This window comes from Drosophila sulfurigaster, chromosome 2L (assembly GCF_023558435.1).
Source record: "Drosophila sulfurigaster albostrigata strain 15112-1811.04 chromosome 2L, ASM2355843v2, whole genome shotgun sequence".
In the NCBI taxonomy this organism is placed as follows: Eukaryota; Metazoa; Arthropoda; class Insecta; order Diptera; family Drosophilidae; genus Drosophila; species Drosophila sulfurigaster.
In genome coordinates this window covers 27,723,699-27,737,541 of record NC_084881.1, presented here as the reverse complement: position 1 = coordinate 27,737,541, position 13,843 = coordinate 27,723,699, and the positions used below count along the sequence as shown (strand labels likewise).

At 39.3% G+C, this 13,843-nt stretch overlaps 1 protein-coding gene across 1 annotated transcript; it reads right to left on the bottom strand.

Moving 5' to 3' along the window:
* Nucleotides 1–1,966: 1,966 nt before the first annotated feature.
* LOC133850352 (uncharacterized) lies at nucleotides 1,967–3,776 on the bottom strand. Its single transcript, XM_062286415.1, has 2 exons — nucleotides 3,074–3,776; nucleotides 1,967–3,008 (listed from the first exon to the last, which is right to left on the bottom strand). Exons 1-2 carry the CDS (start codon nucleotides 3,727–3,729, stop codon nucleotides 2,054–2,056), a joined length of 1,611 nt encoding a protein of 536 aa, XP_062142399.1. The 5' UTR covers nucleotides 3,730–3,776; the 3' UTR covers nucleotides 1,967–2,053.
* Between the last annotated feature and the right edge of the window lie 10,067 nt (nucleotides 3,777–13,843).

The window sequence follows — 13,843 nt, the reverse complement described above, 5'->3', positions numbered from 1 at the left end:
GTTGTGCCTTGTTTGCTTAGGCTGGGTGTGTGTTCGGGGTCATGTCAGGCGGCTGCTGTTGCTGCCCATGTGCAGGTATTTAGCAAAAGCTCCAACTCGTTGCAGCAGCAACACCAACAACAGCAGCAACAGCAGCAACAACAGCGACAGCAGCAACATTCTACACATGGCATAAGACACTAAATTGTGTTGAAATCAACAATGAGCCCAAAACACAGCACCCACAGCACAGGCAAAGCGACGTTCCCCTTTAGTTGCTCCTCTGGTTGCTGCTTCTTCTAGTTGTTGCTGCTGCTGTTGCTGCCAAGACAAAGGCAGCAATACGTGCTCAGCCGGGGCTCAGTTGGGCAAATGCATACAAATAGCTTGGCTGCAGCTGCAGCGCGTTCTCGCATCTGCCTCAACCTCGTTCTCATCCTTGCCTAGCTCCTTATTGTTGCCCTCATCCTGCTGCTGCTGATGTGAAATTATGCACATTGACAATATGGTAGATCCCAGCAATGGATACTTTGGGTGTGGACAACATATTGATGCAGCTAGTTGACACCAACCAGCCAGCAGCCAAAGCAGCAGCAGCAGCAGCAGCAGTCGAGAGTCGACAACTTGACTTGCCCCCAAGCGGTTGCCCATTGTGTAAATATAACAAGAGTTGCCTGCATACATCGACGGGGGGCAACAACGGGGGCAACTAGCTGGGGTTTGTCTTAATTAAGCAGCCAGCAACCGGAAACGGAAAGAGTTTCACTCGCTTTGCAAGCCATTTAAAGGAAGTGTGCTCACAGCACTTCACTCTGATCAATTGCGGAACTATGTTTAAGGCCAACTATAACTAGCAATTAAGTGCGAATGTAGTTCTCAATTTCAAATGTTGTGTGTCATTATGGATAGTTGTTTATGAGTATCTATCTATTCAACAAAGTCTAGTTATAGGAATAGTTCCAAAGAAATTGATCCATTGATGTTTCATTGGAGATTTTCACTGATTGCATATTTCTAGGTATAACATTTAACTAAAAGGAAATATAGATGTCGAATCAAGAAGTGTGGGAAATGAAAGAAGACTTTAACACTTCTAAGTTATTCCTTACAAATATTAGTGAAAAGTTAGCTAATTGAATTAAGGACTTTATTCCAATCAATTGAGGGACTTTGTTAATGGCAAGTTATTATTTATTTATTTATTATTGAGTTCTACTAACACTTTAAAGAAATCAATCAACAGATTTCTGGTTGGTTATCAATATACTGATTGTAGATTTTTAGGAACTATATTTAACTAAAAGGAAAATAACACCTTTGCAAACTATCTTTTTGAATATATGTCTTAAAGGGAGACCCTAAGTTAAATGTTATCCTAACATTTATAAATGATTGCCTAAAAATATTAATGAAAAGTTGAAGTAATTGGCTGAAAAATTGGGGGAATTTGCTTACGGACAATTCTAACTATTGATTCAAAGTAAGGCAGTCTTTTGTGTTTACAGATTACTGCAGATATAATATATACTTATTATCAAAAGTTTAGATAGGTAATAATTGACGTTATGGACAATGGGCACAACTTCGTAATCTTATCGAAGAAACGCGGCCTATCTTTTACAGATAGAACTATTTTACTTAATGGATTATTGATTAACAATACAAAACACACAACCAAAACAAAACAATTTTAATAAATAAATTTTAAAACCAGTTTCCGCTTACCTAGTAATTTATTTTTATCAGTCCTTTAAGGTAAGTATAGAAAACTCTTTACTTTCATTATGTGGGCAACTCTGCTTAGTGACATCTGCAAAAGAAAGATAGTTAAAATTTCATTCGTATTAATTTTAATCTTTAAAAAAAATATAATCAAAAAGTTGGTAGGTCAATTTAATTATATTGATCTATAAAAAGAAATGCAAAAACTATTTAAATCTAATGAACTGAGCCACTTCGACAAATAAAATACAAACTCTTGGGCAACTTTGTATACAAAAAATAGTCTTTATTGATATGGATTAATGTGTAAAAAAAAAGATGAATAAAAAGTTGAGCTAGGCGGTAAGTAGACTTATTTATAGTTGGCCTCGAAGTACTCTTTCATGGCGTTTCGGTTCGTCTTGCCGTTGGGCAGACGCTTGATGTCATTGACAATAATGCAGCCAGCATGGATCTCCAGATAGTCAGAGTCGACGCGCTCCTTGACGAACTTGCAGACATCCTCGCCAGTGATTTTGGCACCGTGCTGGAGCACCACAGCGGCAGCGGTCTTCATCCAGGTGGTGTCGCTGTGCAGGCCAAAGACACAGACCTCGGCAATGCCTGGCATCTGGGTGACGACATCCTCGACTTCGCTGGGATAGTACATGATGCCATTGTACTTGATCATGTCCTTGATACGTCCGGAGATGTACAAGAAGCCATCGTCGTCAAAGTAGCCAGTGTCGCCGGTGTAGAGCCAACCATCGCGATCCTGCATGTTGCGTGTCTCCTCGGGATCGTTGTAGTAACCATCCCAATACTGTCCCGGATGGACACAGATCTCGCCACACTTGTTGGCTGGCAGCGCCTCATTCGAGGGACTTATGATCTTAATCTTAATGCCCGGCAGAACGCGACCCACCGAATTGGGCTTCTCATCGTAGTGTTTGTTGAGTGTGCAATTGGTTGAGCCGAGCTCGGAGAAGCCAAAGGCAAACTGCAAGGCGCCGGGATTGAGACGCTTGCGGAAGCGATCCTGCACCTCGATGGAAGCGCACATGCCACCGTACAACATGTGCTTCAAACTATCGATCTTGGTGGTCTCAAAGTTGGGGCAATTGGCCATCAGAGCCATCATCGATGGCGGTCCCAGCCACCATGTGATCTTGTGCTTCTCGATCAAGCTCAAGACGAGAGCAGGATTAAAAGCGCCATCGCAGACGATACGAGTTGTGCTGTGAATGCCGCTCGAAATGTAGGTGGTGAGTCCTGTAACCCAGTCGGGAGTGCTGTGGCAATACTGCACATCAGTTGTGGTCAGATATCTGAAAGGGAAAAAGAATTGCAGTTGAGTAAGGAAAGAAGTAATGAAGATAAGTCTTTAACTCACTTGGTGGTCATGAAGAACTTGTGGCTGTAAGCGTTGGTCACAGCCTTGGGCACTCCGGTGGTGCCCGAGGAGCAGATGATGGCCAGCGTCTGATCGTTGCCCTTCTCCAGTTTGTAGGGCTGAAAGTTCGGAAGAATGGGCGTGTTCAGCAACTCCTCAATGGGCGTGGAGCCTGGCTGATGCTTGCGCATTGTGACAATCTTGGTGTTCAGGTTCTTGGTGCCATTGCTGATCTTTTCGTACTCCTCGCCATCGCAGAAGATGACGCGTGGCTTCGTGATGCCGTAGAGCTTCTCAATGGTCGCCGGAGTGTGATTGATGTTGACACAATGGAAGGCCAAGCCATTGAAAAGACAGCCATAGATGACGGCCGACAAGTGCGTGGTGTTTCTGGCAATGAGGCCGATGATATCCGTTTGATGCAAACCCAGATTACGCAAGTAGCTGGCCACACTTTGTGCCTTGAGATGCATTTCCTCCCAGGTCACAGTTGTGTTCTCGGTGGCCGAGATCTGGGCAGTCAGCTGGGGATGGCGACGCATCTCGTTGAAGGTGATCTCGCCCAGCGAGAGTTGCGGATTGTAGATGGCATCCTCATCGACGCCACTCCACACCTTTTGGTCGGGATTGTAGTTGTACTCTGGCTGGAAAGGCATGTTGTTGCTCACTTCTTGATGATCGCTGCCACAATGCTGAGGATTTGCGATTTCTCAACCTCTTTTATAGCTGGCGAATTAAGCTGAGTGCGAAAGCTATCAGCTTTTCCTGTGCTTCGGTGCATTTAATCAATATTTTTAATTAGTTTCTATCGCTTTTAGCGGCTGTTCCGTATTTCTGCTTCTTTCGATCCGATTAAAGTCCAATTGTGATTTGCATATCGGACGATACCATTTAATACAATCGTGATTACTGCTATCGATATTAAGCCGAATCGCGCCACAAGCTGACTAATCACACACAGCCAAGTGCAACCGCACTTTCGATACTGGCAATAACTTTATTTTGCTTCTAGTTTTTGTGGTAACTATAAACACGGCAAATTCACCAACTATTCAAAGAAGAAGTATATATAATTCTGTTTTCTGCTGTATTCTTTATCATCTTTGCCACTTGAGAGTCTTTTGTCACTTCCTGACACATGGTTGTTACCATCAGCATTGGAGCTTAATCTAATCACCGTAGTATCCACTTAATAAAAGAGTGTTTAAAACTAAACAACAAGTTCGAGTTACAGCAGTACACGGATCCCCTTCCCTAGACACTTTTATCATCATCGTCCACTGGCATGCGTACTATGGAATGTATTATAATAGATAGCCATTCGGTTTGACTGACAGCAGACAATATTATCTATTCATTGGGGCAGACTAAACGTACTTGAAGTCGGAAGTTGCTTATCAGCCAAAGCAGTATTTATAAACACTAAACCAGACCCAGTATTTAAATTATTCTAAAGGGTATATTAAGTGTGAAATGCGGGGAGTAGTAACAAGTAATAAAGCTACAATAGAGTCTGCTCGATTGTGAAATACTCGTTATCCATTCAATAGCACCAAAAGAGTGCGGTATTATTCCTAAAATATAACAAAAAAATACTTAAATATACCGAAATATATATTTTATATATACTACAACCCATTTTTGATAAAGTCAAAAGAGTGGGTTTTATTCTTGAAATATACCAATCTAAAATACCAACAAAATACTAAAATATACTGAAATGTATATTTTATATATATGTACTATAACCCATTTTTAATAAAGCCAAAAGTGGGCTTTATTTTTTAAATATACCAATTTAAAATACCAACAAATTACTAAAATATACCGAAATGTATATTTGGTATATCGCTATAAGTCCAAAAAATGAAGTATTATTCTTAAAATATAAAAAATTAATGTACCAACAATATACTAAAATATACCGTTATATATGTATGGTATATCGACATACTATTAAACTAAAAAAGCGAATTTAAGAGATCTGCTACCACCTGATAATATACCAAATTTAAATACCAAAAAAATACCAAAATATGCTATAGGCTCTATTTGAAATATCTATAAACAACTACTTTCAAAATACTCCCTAGAGTACAAAATATACCAGATTGTCACTCGAGGGAATTAAGATGCGATCGGATATGAGTCCCTTCTGCTCCCTGCTCCCTTTCTATTTATTCTCTCTTCTATACTTTTTTCATTTTCATTATTTCATCTTTCATTATTTAAATTTCGATTATTCACTTAAGAAGTACTTGGTTTCTTCTAGTCAATTCATTCCACACTTTTCTCAACTATCCAATAGTTAATAAAATAAAGATTAACTTATGTATATATCCTGTCGCAAGTTAAATATAAATGAGATTTATTTATATTTAAACGAGGCCCCCGCAACAGGATGCTTTGCCCCTTTTTAACATAGTCGGTTCATGGTCAAGAATAATCAGCAATTAATAGGCGCCTGGCATTGTGATATTTTAATTAATAATTTGATAAGAAAATTGTCCGTGACTCAAGCGAGGAAACACGCGTAGAGGGGCATGACAACTATTAATGACTTACTTGCTAAACTTATCGGCATACGAATAAGAATTAATTAAGTTTCATGGTAACAAAGCAAATATAATATATAAATTTGTTTATCAACGGAAGTCATTCAATTTACAATATTTATGCAGATAGAGAAACGGCTTTACTTTTTTGGCTTTCTTGGCCAAGTTTATGGCTATGAATAAACAACATTTAGTTTATTGCGAAGCATAGTTCGAGTTCGGTTTCAATTTACTTTTGTGTGCCGTAAATTAATTTTACTGGTTTTGTTGTAAAGTAAAAATAACTAGAGAGACGAGTGATTTATTTGAGCAGATTATAAATCTGAGGGCCAATGCAATTTGTAGCGATGTGGCTGTGAAACTCCATTAGGCTGCATATTAAAAGAGTCATGCAACCATTTGAGGCAAGTGACAGGCGCATACCACATGCAAACGGACAGACAGACAGACGGACAGACAGACAGACGCTTCTACAACACCTTTTGGCCATTAGCAGGCAAAAATTTAACAATGTCGCAAGTCAAGCAGTTGAGTTTGTCTCTGTGTGTCTGAGAGAGAGAGAGAAAGCAACGCCACAGGTCATAAATTCAATTTGGCTAACAAACACGTTGCACTCTCACACACACACACATATTATACACTTACACACACTCAGCTGGAGATGTCGAGAGCTTGTAACAAAAAGCAATTGCAGCCATGTGCACAATTGTTTGGCAGGGCAATTTTTCATGCTACTCGCAGTTTGAATGTTTTCCACATTCACATTTTCTGTTTTGTATTTTTTTTTGTTTTGTTTCTGATTTTGATTTGGAGTTGTAAACACAACCGTAAACTAATTAAGATGATTAAAATCTTCTGTTTTCTACTTGTTGTTGTTGTTGTTGTGTGTGGAAATTGGCAATACGAAAATTTTCAGAGTTTGTGTGTTTTTGCGGGGCCTAAGAAAATTGCATTTAAAATTGAATTTATTTGTCGTTGGTTCGTTTAGTGCGCTTTCAAATGGAATCTGTAAAAATCTCTCTCTTCCCAATATATATATACCATATATATATATATATATTTGTGTATAACAACAACTTGGAGAAATAAACTTAAATAATAAAATGGGAGCAGCAGCAAATATCCGATTAAATTATGCTCAAAGTCAAAAGCGCAGACAAAATGGCCAGCAAAAATGTAGGAAGCACTTTTCGGTGTACTGCAGCAAATAAGAAAACTTTTCGCAGAGACACACGGAGAGAGAGAGAGAGAGAGAGAGAGAGAGAGAGAGGGGGAGAAGAGAAAAGAGGAGGTTGCGTTCTCTTGCCAGCAAAATAAATCAAATAATTCAATTTTAAGCTAAACTTATTTTCGTATTAAAAATGAAAATCAAATAGAAGATAAAAAAGGATCAAGCTGTGCTCGCTGCACAGTCAACCACTTCACTCTTCCCTCTTTGTCACCCACTCTCCTCTCTCTTTCTCCTTTATGTAGACTCTCTGCTGTGACAGTGGGCGTTGTGGGGTCAGGTCGTTTAGTGGGCGTGGCAGTAGCAGCAGCAACAGCAATGCCAACGCATAAAACTGCAACCGCATGGCATGTGTGTATTTCCCTCCCTCTCCCCCTCTCCTGCTCTCTCACTCTATCCAACTATCTCTGTGGGAAAGTCATATCCTTTTGCAATTTTCGTTGTTGCTGGCCACTAACCTCACTCATATCGCATTGTGCATGCATGTGTGTGTGTGTCTCTGTATCCCTGCACAATAAAATTGTTTGTCGTTTGTATGTTGAGCAAAATGCTCGCTGCTCGCTCGCCTTAGATTTATGCAGGGGATTGAGGAGCAGGCTGGCCGAAAGTAGTTTACTTTGGCTGTAAATTGCATGAAAGTTAAGCAGTTTCAATGTCCAGCTTAGCTAATACCGCGCTCTGTTGCACAAAAGCCACAAAATTCGAGAGCGCTCAAGGGGCGAGAGCGAGTGAAGTGGAAAGAGTTTTCGCCATACTGCTCAAAGACAAAATCAATTAACAGTTTAAACAAACTAAACCGCAGAGTGTCTCCCTCTCTCCCTCTCTCCCTCTCTGCCACTCTATCTCTCTCTGTCTTTTGCTTTATCTTTTCATTACGCATACGCCGCGTGGCGCCGCGTTCAAAGTGCAGCACCTAGAAAACATTCGTTTTATTTTTGCTTTTGGCTTGGACAACTGTCGTATAAATGGCGCTGTATTTTTTTTACCGTTGGCTGCGGGCTATAAATAACAAATAATAAATAATAATATATGCATAATCAACGGCAACAAAGAACGGAAATAAAATTTTTCATAATCGAAAACGTGACTGTAATATTGAGCCTAGCACCAAAAATTGGACAACAAAATTGTTCTCAATGCGTTCAAAAAAATGCTCTTTCGACAACATTTCGCCATTGTTTTTGGGGCCAATGCTTAAACAATAATATTACATAGTTGTCTTGCTAGATGATTTATTTGAACTCGCTTTTTGTTTGTTGTTTATTTGCTTTGTGTTTTTGGGAACACGATGCGTTGTGTTGCGTCTTTTGTTTGAATGAAATTGCAATTTCTCGTGTTCTTTTTTTATGATTGGCATGTGTTAATAAATTTTCAAGGCTCACGGCGTGGCACGTTGTCCGTTCTCCCCCTCTCTCTCTCTCTCTCTCTCTCTCTTTGCTCAGTTTCTATTTCTATGCGTGAAAGCTGACACGTGTTTTCGAGTGTTCGATGATGGCTGCAAATTAACTCACACTAATTTTGTGGTTCAATGAGCACACTACTAAATTGCAGCCACACACCCCAAAACTTCCTTCCCACAAGCCAAGCGTGAGGATTTACTTGAGCCGAGGTGTGAACAGCCTGGCTGGCCAGTTTCTTAGGATTGACTGTCTGTCAGTCAGTCAGTCGCTTGTCAATGAAATGCCAACGCAAGTGGAGTTGGGGACTTGACTGGCAGCAAGTAAGTTATTCCCTCGGGCTGACATAAGCGATTGATGGCTTAGAAGAGGCTAAAGAAATGAGAAAGTCTGCCGAAGCGAGCGCTGATCGAGCGAAAAAAAAAGCTTCAGTTGAGTGTACTTGACTATGAGATATCCGCTACTAAGTCAAAAAAGTGTTGTATTTTTTCTAAAATATACCAAATAAGTATTCTGCTAAAATACAAAATAATAGCTCAGAATATATTTGGTACATCGAAATACTATTACTTTTAAAATAATCTATGTGAGATATGCGATATTATGCTTGAAAATACCAAATTAATATACAAAAAAATACTTATATATACCAACTCTACCATATGAAATACACGATATTATGCTTGAAAATACCAAATTAATATACCAACTCTACCATATGAAATACACGCTACCCATTTTTAATAAAGCCATACTAGTGCTTAATAGCTTAAAATATACTAAATTAATATACGAAAAATATACCGAGGTCAACATTTAGTATATCCCATTTGGAAGGAAGCTTAAAAATTGAAGTACGATTCCTAAAATATACCAAATTAATAGCGAAGGCTATGTTTGGTATAATGATATACTGCACTTCGAAAACACGCCATAATGTTTATAGAAATATCAAAAGAGTCACAAATGAAATGCGAATACAAAAACTTTTGCATATATTGAATGAAATGTATTCATTTAAAATGCCTTTCCAAGCGAATAGGCGTAAACGAGTTAAGCAACAATAAATATAAAAAAATGTATATGAATAAAGTGGCTGGATATCACTTCAAACTTCATGGCAAATTAACTTGAAACGTTTTTCGCATACGCAAATAAACGCATTTTGATATACAATTTATGAATGTTTTTTTTTTGCCCGCGCCATATTAGAAAATAAAAACAAAACACCCAAAAAAAATTGGTTGGGCAAATATATTTTCATTTTCATTTTCGTTTTCGTTTATGCGTTTGTATTTATATTTTCGATACGCATTCATCAAATATTTGACAATTTTATCTGTGCGATTGCGAATGGGAATGTTAGTGGCAATGCTGACCACTTGCCTTCCCCCCGCACTCACCACTTCACTCCCCCCCCTCTCGGCCATCCCTTGGCGGGCGACCATTGGGCAAAACCCAAAAAGTAAATTTATGCCATCGCCATGCAGGAAATGCGTGTTTAGCAAATGTTTTAAATTGTATAACGAGAATTTATGACAGACAGCGCAAGTTTGGGTTTACGTGAAGGTAAAAATTGCATGTTAAAATTCGTTTAATATTTTTATTTTCATTTTCATTTCCTTCACTTCACTTCGCTTTTCTTCTTTTTTCGGTTTTTGTGTGTGTGTGTAGTATTTTGTTGGGTGCCGAAAATATCGCATATAAAAATGACAGGCGTGCGTTGAGCGGGCACATAAATTGTCATTTATTTGGGTCTTGTGGCATTTTGGGCGCCATTTGGAGGGCGTGTGTATTTGTGCAGCATTTCAATGAGCAAATGCAAATAAATTAAAAATACACGCAAATAGAAGAGAGAAGGTAAACGCAAAAATATTGATGCTCTTTGCGCTTTCTCGCCCTTCTCTTCTCTTCTTTTCTTTTGCTGTCTTTTCGTTTTATGTCTACATTTTAGGGGAACGTGACGAAATGTGTGTGAGCGATACGCTTCGCAGAATATGCGCAACATTCTATAAATTAGATGGCTTTGCAGCTTGGCTAATGCGTCGTATGCGCAATGTGACACACGTGAAGCAGTGAAAAATTAATATAAAATCCCACACACACACACATGGATAGATAGAGCGAAAGGCAGTCAGGCAAAGCAAACGACTTGGGACTTCAAATTAAAGACGCTGCGGTTTTTGGGCTACGAGAAGACGAGAAGGCGGAGGCGGCTGCAGGACTCGCTGCGGTCTGTGGCAAGCGCTGATGAATGCGTGCAAACCGCTTAATTATTCATTGGAGGCAATGCATTGGAATGCCAGGCAAACAGCTCGTTTATAAATAGCAAGCTGTGTAGCCATGCAATTGTGGAGTGCTCGGCTCGGCGAGTGCTCGACATTAATCAGTGGGACACACATTGATTACGAGCGCTCGCTCGAGTGTAATAAATGCGCCGCCGAAAGACAATGAGCTGCAAATGCAAATCAAACACACAATCATAACGCTGAAAGATGCGCCGAACAATGCGTGGACTGCAAAAAGAAGGCACCCCTCATAAAAAAGGGGTGTAAAAAAAGAGAGGGAAAAGGGGTTCAAATGGATGTGTGTCGCCGCGTTGAGAGAGTTTTGCCGCATTGTTTGCCTGATGAGCAGCGAATCCCGCGGGGCATCTAATGTTATTTTTATGGCAATTTTATGTGCACTCAACTCGCACTCGCAGCCTGAAGTCTGAAGAGTGAAGTAATAAGTGCTGTAAGTGTGTGTGCCACACACACACACACTCACACACATCATAAAGCCAACGATAATTGCAGTGAAAAATAGAAAATTCTTGCATTGTTGTTCAACCGTTTGTCGCCTGCTCTCACTTCCTTCCCCCTCTCCCCTCTTCTTCTCTGTGAAGTCCTGTGTGTCAAGTAATAATATGCCTGTAATCATTATACGTCAGCGTGCAATGACTTCAACACACACCCTTTTTATACACACACTTTGCTGCTTTGCATACCGACAAAAGTTTCAAGTTTACTTTGGCAACACAAAAAAAAACTAATTTCACTTTGATAGAAGTTTTGCTTAAACTTTCTTGGAATTTTTCTTTGCTTTTTTAAACTGATTTGATTCTCGTTTTGAGCTGCACATCAAATTGTAATCGAACTATTTTTTTTATGTCGCCTGCACCACACTTGCAAAGCTTCTCTCATGTGTGTGTGTGTGTGTGTGTGTGTGTGTGTGTGTGTGAGTGATGAATGTTACTGTGCGTGTTATTTTCCTCTTTTTTTATTTTTGTGTGAAATATTTAACAGAAGCAGCAGACGAACCCAATGACCGACTTCTTTGTTCTAAATGTGTGTGTGTGAGGAGGTGTTAGTGTGTGGGTATGTGTCTGTCTGTCTATGTGAGTAACTACAATTTAAGGCAAACGCATCCTTTGGCTGCTGTTGACTGCTGCCAACACTTTCAATTGCTATGCTCTAAGAGCAGAATTTTGATTACAGAAAAAAGAAGAAAGATCTAATCTCTGGCCTGACTGACAATCTGGTATATTTTGATCTCTGGTATATTTCTAGTGTAGTAGTTCATCGATATACCAAATATTTGAGTATTTTTGTGGTGCAATATTTGGTATATTTTTAATACCGCAATTCCACGGTATATTTTGAATGTATCATTTCTTCGATATACCAAATATGGTCGTCGGCATAGTTTAGTATTTTTGTGGTATATTATTATATATTATATATTGGTATATTTTTGAAATATGCCGTACCGCTACAGTATTTTTCGAATGTAGTACTTTATTGATGTATAAAATGCATCAGTATATTTTAGTATTTTTGCGGTACATTATTTGGTATATTTTTAGAATATGACCGCATGTCTACGGTATATTTAGGATGTATCACTTTATTGATATACCAAATATAATCTTTGGTATATTTTAGTATATTTGTAGTATATTATTTGGTATATTTTTAAAATAATACCGCACTGTTTTGCTTTTATTTAAAATGGGTAGCAGGTATGTCGTAGTCGAGGACACTCGACAGTAGCTTTCTTACTTGTTTATATATGCAGCTAGTTTTTGGGGCGACAATCTCGTCGATCAAGAAGAATGCATATTTTGTCTTTGGGGAGCACAATTAAACAAGGACTCGCTTTACAACATAAAGCACAGTTTGTAATCAAATGAAACATTTAAATTATTTTGTAGGCTGCCGCTCGACTGTGCACAACGAAAACATAAAGAAAAGTAATTTGTATGCAAAATAGATGGTCTCAGAGACAGAGAAACAAAGGGGAGGGAGGAAAAGAGACACAACTATTTGGCAGTGGCTCACATTTACATGCTAAATAGCTGCAACTGACTAAATCCGTTGATGACTCCCACAGACTTAGACTTGGAAGTCCTTGGACTCTTGACTCTGAGCTCAGAGGCCATTGTCTGATCTGAGCGAAAATAAGCCGAGAGTACAAATTTGATTTTGAACTGTCAGTTCTTCGGGGGCTTGTATCTGTGTCTCTCTCAGACTTGTAATTGAAACGTTAAATAATAAAGCCTGTGGAGTGTAAGAGATTCAATCAGTTCATGAATACAGACATACAGACGCCAATTAGGCAGAATTGCGTAGATTTAAACGAATTTCAGCTGGCTAAAGGACTCAACTCAACTCAGCTGCTGCTGCTGTAGCTGTAGAGGACACGTTCTCCTCGAGGTGCTGCTCGAGGATGTAGAAAGGAGTTGGTACGAAATTCGATAATCAAATTTATGCAATTTGCAAACAAGAATGAGGCAACTTGAAACAAAACAGGGACACAGTCGACAGCAGAGTGCGTATCGAAAAAGTTGAAGCAATCAATTTCAGTTCATTTGCCAGCCCTTTTCTCCCACTCTCTTTCTCTTTTTCTCTGTTTCTTTCGACACATTTAGAGAGAGAGGGAGAGGGAGAGAAAGAGAGCTGGTGAAATTAGCGTGCATTGCAACCTGCAAAAGTAAAGTTTTGCGATTAAGTAAAAGTGCAAATTCTTAACTCTCTGTCTACACTTTTCTCTCTCTCTCTTTCTGTGTCTGTCTCTCTCTTTCTCTGTTACTTTCTTGCTCTGCAAATTGCGCTCAAATTAGCTCAAGTTGAGGCGCGTTTCAGCGTTATGACTGTCAATGAGCCAGCCCAACGCTGGGCAACGTTGCCTGCCTCAACTCAACTCAACTCAACTTCAACAACAAGTTTAGCCAGCGTTCGGGCCAAGTTTGAATTCAGTTGCTGCCAATATGCAGCAGTCAGCACTTTTTCCTTTTTGGGCTAATGATGCGCGCAGCGTTTCGCTGATGTGGATGCGGGTGCGAGTGTGTGTGTGTGCAGCCATGTGTGTGTGTGTGGGTGAGTGTGCTTGTTGTTCTGCCTTGCCATACACATCGATGAATTGATGCTATTGATGCAGGCGCTGAGTGTTTGCTTAGGCAACTGGGTTAAGAAGCAAGCACATTTTGCAACAAATACAGAAATTGTATTAGCATGAAGTTGCAAAATTATATTGCAATAAATACAAAAAAAAACACATGTAAATTAAGAGTAATATTTGTAAACGAATTTAGAGTTTGAACTGTTTA

Excerpts from the sequence above, each read along its gene's own strand:
- LOC133850352 (XM_062286415.1), bottom strand. The coding sequence starts at position 3,729 with ATGCCTTTCCAGCCAGAGTACAACTACAATCCCGACCAAAAGGTGTGG. Across the intron at positions 3,009-3,073 it reads AAGTTCTTCATGACCACCAA|ATATCTGACCACAACTGATG; the intron begins GTGAGTTAAAGA and ends TTTCCCTTTCAG.